At 32.8% G+C, this 5426-nt stretch overlaps 1 protein-coding gene across 1 annotated transcript; it reads right to left on the bottom strand.

The window, feature by feature from the left end:
* Positions 1–938: 938 nt before the first annotated feature.
* On the bottom strand, positions 939–4343 carry LOC123565867 (uncharacterized). Its single transcript, XM_053549369.1, has 2 exons — positions 3987–4343; positions 939–3064 (listed from the first exon to the last, which is right to left on the bottom strand). The coding sequence occupies exon 2, from the start codon at positions 2770–2772 to the stop codon at positions 1534–1536; it is 1239 nt and encodes a 412-aa protein (XP_053405344.1). The 5' UTR covers positions 2773–3064; positions 3987–4343; the 3' UTR covers positions 939–1533.
* Between the last annotated feature and the right edge of the window lie 1083 nt (positions 4344–5426).

Here is a 5426-nt window from a genome sequence, read left to right as displayed (position 1 = left end):
GTATATTATCTGTATTTGCCTTGCAATTACAGTATATATATGTTGCACTTCAAACAAAATGTATTATGTGATGTAGCTACATTTCCGCTTTTATGTCGCGTTCAGTACGTATAGCGCAATTGTTTTGTTGACGTTACGTCATTTATTATTTTAAACGTTATTTATTAGTATTTCTGAATAAGGCTTATTATGCCCAAAGCGTGTTTGTTTTCTTTCAAAATACTCTTAAGTAACCACGTGTTTTGCGGACTCTGTCCTCCCGTTCTACTTTTATTTTTAATCTCAAATATTACATATTTCTGTAAAGAACAATATATATTGTTTCGAAGCCTAAATTCAAACAATTATTATTTTAAAACTAAAAATAGTCATAAATTCAAATCAAAGGGAGGAAGAAAGGAAACTTCGGCCCAACAAACCTAAAAGAAAACTTTGCGCTTTATATATTCGGCGAAGTGATTGAGCTTTTTTGTTATACCACAAGTACTAATTTTTCGGTTGTCACCTCGACACCAAGGCCAGAATAGTAAATGTAACGCTCAGAAATAATTCATTAAGATTTTGCATTTTAACGTATCGATACTACGTAGAATTTTTTTTCATTAAACATTCTACTAAAAGTTGCTAAACGCTTTAAATCAGTGAACGTATATCACATAAATGCGGATTGGAGCATTGAAAGGTTTCAGTAAGGTACGCAGTTTTAAAAAAAAACGTGTCTAAGATAATTCAAACCGGTGAACATTTACTGTAAGCGTACATTCAATCGAAAAGGAGTAAGCATTTAGTTGTGGTATTTAAATGATCCTTTTTGGGAAAATATGTATTTTACTGTTGTTACACAGTAAAGGATAAACGGATCTGAAAAACACACTGCTTCCCGAAAATGAAATGCTTAAAATTGAATGACAAAATGCAGAAATAGACTTTAACTCGATATATATTTTTTTTATTCTTTGACTATTTATTTTCTAATATTGATATTGCTTATTTTACATACAAACTGATTACCTTTGTTCCCTAAATATAAAATGTTGAATATTTGTTGAACTTTCCGACTGGAATTTTATGTCTACTCCAAGACGTATTCCAGTGCGTTGAACTGTTCTGACAGTCGTATACTAAATAGGAAAAGAAAAGAAACTGGGCAATGAAATCTCCCCGACGAAATCAGCTGTAATCCTAATGCATTTAAATGAGAAATCACAAATGTATCGGGAACGGAGAAATATCAGTGTCGTAAAAAATTCCTACATTTAAATACAACACCGTCAATGTCATAGCATGTACCAACACATTCCTTCCTTTTCTAATATCAAAATAATTTCCTCTGTTTAAGTAACGTAATATACTTGTTTGGTTTTCAGTTTTCAGCAAGAAGAGTCTGATTCCGTCAAATACTGCATTGTTCTGTAATATAATCAGATGACATGATGATATTTTCTGGACGACAACATTCTTTGTTGTGTAGACTTCTTTAAAACATTTCATTTTTAGTTACTGCAGTATGCATAGCTTAAACTCTGTCATGCATTATGTATGCATATCATGATTGGCAGTGACTTTATACATGTATATACTAGTTGAGTACCGCAAGTCCGACGGGGTTGCTGATGAACGACCATGCCGAACTGACGACCTTGATATGAAACGCTTAACTTCGGTAAAAATGTAGCCTATTTCATTTCTAAACTGTTTCGTTGATGCATAAAAAATGAAAATGCTGAGAGCATGATGTGACGCTCCTATTACTTCAATTATTACTCTTGCTCCCCAGTAAAGAATGAAATTTCTCCATTGATGATCCGATGACATTTCCTCTAGGGGCATCAGTCTTCCAAAGGAAAAAGCTTCCAGATTTTGCATTGTATATGTTATAGATACAGGCAGATTAGTAAGGATTCTGAAAAACGAAATACACAATAAAGTCTTCGTCGCCGGTTTATAGTTTTTACCTTTTGTGTGAATCCTAGAAGATGACTGAGCTTTCATGTCTAAATTTTCCCGTCTGTTCAAAGAGTTGTAGGCTTCTTTGATCACAAAAACATTAAGTAGTAAAGTGACAACAGGAATAACGAAGAATATTATACTTTCTGTTGCAAATGACCATATTGTGTAAAAACTAAGAATTTTCTCTCCTGACTTCATTTCACAAAATCCAGAGGAATCCACTCTCCAAAAATAAGCTTGTGGAGCTGCTAAGAAAAATACAAAAACAGTGATACTAGTTATCACTGCTGGCGCCCTTTGCCGTTTGCTAAATCTCTCGCCTTTAAAGGGAACTATAATCGAAATAAATCTTTCTATCGTGAAGCCGAGAACTAGTAACTGATTAGCGTATTGCGGGACAACATTTAGTACCATCCAGATTTGACATAGCCCCGCTACGCCTAACGACGGTAGCCCCCAGAAATATTTCAGGTAAAAGAATATGTGTAAAATCTGGTACCAAATATCATATATTGTAATGCCAACAAGATAGAGAGCGGATGAATTCAAACGTTTCATTCTTGTCAGTGACCAGATTTTCAAAGAAATAAAATTTCCAACGAATCCAATAACGTACCACAATATATGTAAAATCCTTCCAAACACTATCACTGGATATAAGTGATATATTGTAATTGGATACACGACAGGATATCCACCGAACTGCTCCTGCTTCCAGTCATCTAGTACATGTGTAAAATTTCCACCATAAGAGTCATTGCACTTCCCGCTGAAATTGTTTGCTGTTACATTGGGAAGTTCTGACATTTCACAGGGATTCATAGTTCAATTTGATCACAGTATACCAATATGATTAAAATAGAAGTGGGTGGAACCTTATTGAAACTTTATTGAAAGCACTTTCACATCTTACTTAGTCGTCTTTATATTTCAACTATGCCACTGAATCGTTGTTTGTTGAATTACTCAGTATGATTGGAAATAGTGATGGAATTTTGTGTAGAGCCATGCAAATATTTGTAACACTACATAAGAAATGGTTTCCGAGATAATTTATATTGATTCAAGCCGTTTTCTTCTCGATGATTACAGCTGCTGTAGAACCAGCCGCTTTCTGAAAAAAAAAATGATAGGATATGATATGTTTAACAGCACATAGATCGTAATACATATTGCAAAACTGCTTAAAAGAAACTACTATTTGTTATTTATAATTTTATTAATGTACATTTGTATATATGATGCAATATATGAAACCACTCCTTTGGTGTAAACGTATGTTGGTCTTCTTAATTAAGTCTATAAGATGACCGTTTGGAAGTTTAGAACGCAACAAAGTAAAATAAGATAAAAAGAAACGCACACTATGTCGAATGAAAAACGAAAGGAAATGATATAGGCAATTCCTATTACTTAAGCGAAAATGTTTTGAATGATGACATTTAGTGGACTAAATGATCCTGAAGCACAAGCAATCAACAACACCAATACTAAGTATGGGATTACTTTTTACGGCGAACACACGGTGCCTTAAACTGCTTTTGTGAATGTATATCAAATCTATTGAAGCGTATACACAACCAAGAAATGATAACAGACTCAGCATTGAAGGTTCCATGTGCACCGCCGTATGAACACATCTGCGGATGTCTCTAAATTGCTTTTTGTAGTTTTAGCATGTGTAAATGTTGAGTTCTGCTCAACCCGGGGCTAGAGGGCGTGGACGGTAGCATGTATTTCCACTACCGTCCATGAACTGGCTCAATCAAACCGAGCCTGCAACATTTTCGTTTTTGTTGTGTTGAGCGACCTGTGGAGTTTCCATTTATCCTATTTTATGAAAGGTTATCACATATTTAACATCTCCCAAGCATAGACTTCCTTAAACATACAGGTATATGACTAAAAAGATGACATTATGTCGTCTATGAAATTTCTGTTAGTGTGTTACAAGTCTGCTTTTAATGTGTTTTGATCGCAAAATCAACTTTTTAAATTTTTAAACTAAGTAAGCTTTCCACAAAATCAAGTCATACATTAGATTCAGCTGATGCTGTCAAATTTATATTGCACTGTTAGTCGTTTGACCAAATCGTTTCCTGTATCTATCGTATGATCAATGTGTGCTGTAATTAGTTGCAAGTGTATACATCTTTTGGGCTCAGTCATCTAGTAAATAAATGGAAAGCAAATAATTAAAACACAAATTCATGAAAATAAATTTTTATAGTAAGATTGAAGAAAGCAACATACAAAAATGTTTCTTACCTTTGTAAAACAAAAATAATATAAGTAAAATAGTGAAAGAAATGAAATGTGACGATCCTTTAACATGTATGATGTAAATAGCCATACAATGACTGTTAACATTGAACAAGAACGGAAAACATGATGACGTTTGATATTATAAAAGTTACAATACATTGTTAGGGATAAGCATATGTCGCTGATCAATAACTTTATAAAACAAAATAATCATCAAACTGAACTAGTTTTATCGTATTTTGTCTTTATGTGTTTTCATATTTGAACATTAACCAAGAACGGATAGCAGTTAATCTTAAATGATGACGTTTTATATAATAAAAGCTACAATATTGTCATATTGTCAGAGATAAGCATATGGCGCTAATCAATAACTTTACAAAAGCAAAAGATTCCTCAAACTGAACTAGTTTTATTCTAGTTTGTTCTCATCTATTTTATCTTAAAGTAGTTAAAACATCGACATGCTTTTAGATAGCAGTCACTTTGATATGAAATCGTTATTTTCAAAGTTTTGTTCAAATTTACGTTGTCTTGATAGCAATTAATTCATTTTATACAAATTCTATCCTTTTTTCTAACCATATTGCTTTGGTAAAATTATAAAACTCGTGTTTAAGAGGCAATTATCACATACCAAAAACCAGAAGCGCTCATGATTTATAATTGAAAATACTAACACATACGCAAATGAATTAGATGTCGCTAGAGAGCAGTATATAAAACACATGTTTTGTCTTTGTCAGATTAGATAAATCATACTGAACAATACCTCCACGCGATTTTCATAACGACATGCACCTTGAAGATATACTATTAGCAACGGAAAGCGTTTTGACAAATAAAACAATGCTACAATAGTTTAAGTGCAGACCATGTATATCATTTCAATCAACATTTACATTTTCACGTGAACAGTTCTCATATATTCTTGAAACTGTAACGTACATAACAAAATGAAAGAATATTACTTTCTACAAACATCAGGCAAATACAAAATATATTCTGATAACAACTGCATTAACAAAGAAGCAATGTTAAACATATGGAAAATTAAATGTTTGTTTGCTCAAAAGAGAGCAAGAACAATGAAATTAAAAAGAAAAGGACGCTGATGTTGATTAAAACTTTTGTCCCAGATAAGCAGATATCGAACGAAAAAGAAACATTTCAAAGATATGCACTTACATTGACACGGCAGGATTAAGGAA

Source organism: Mercenaria mercenaria, chromosome 8 (genome assembly GCF_021730395.1).
Source record: "Mercenaria mercenaria strain notata chromosome 8, MADL_Memer_1, whole genome shotgun sequence".
NCBI lineage: Eukaryota > Metazoa > Mollusca > Bivalvia > Venerida > Veneridae > Mercenaria > Mercenaria mercenaria.
This window is presented reverse-complemented; position numbering and strand designations above follow the sequence as displayed.

What these genes read in the sequence shown, in the direction of transcription:
- LOC123565867 (XM_053549369.1), bottom strand. Translation starts at nt 2,772, where the DNA reads ATGAATCCCTGTGAAATGTCAGAACTTCCCAATGTAACAGCAAACAAT.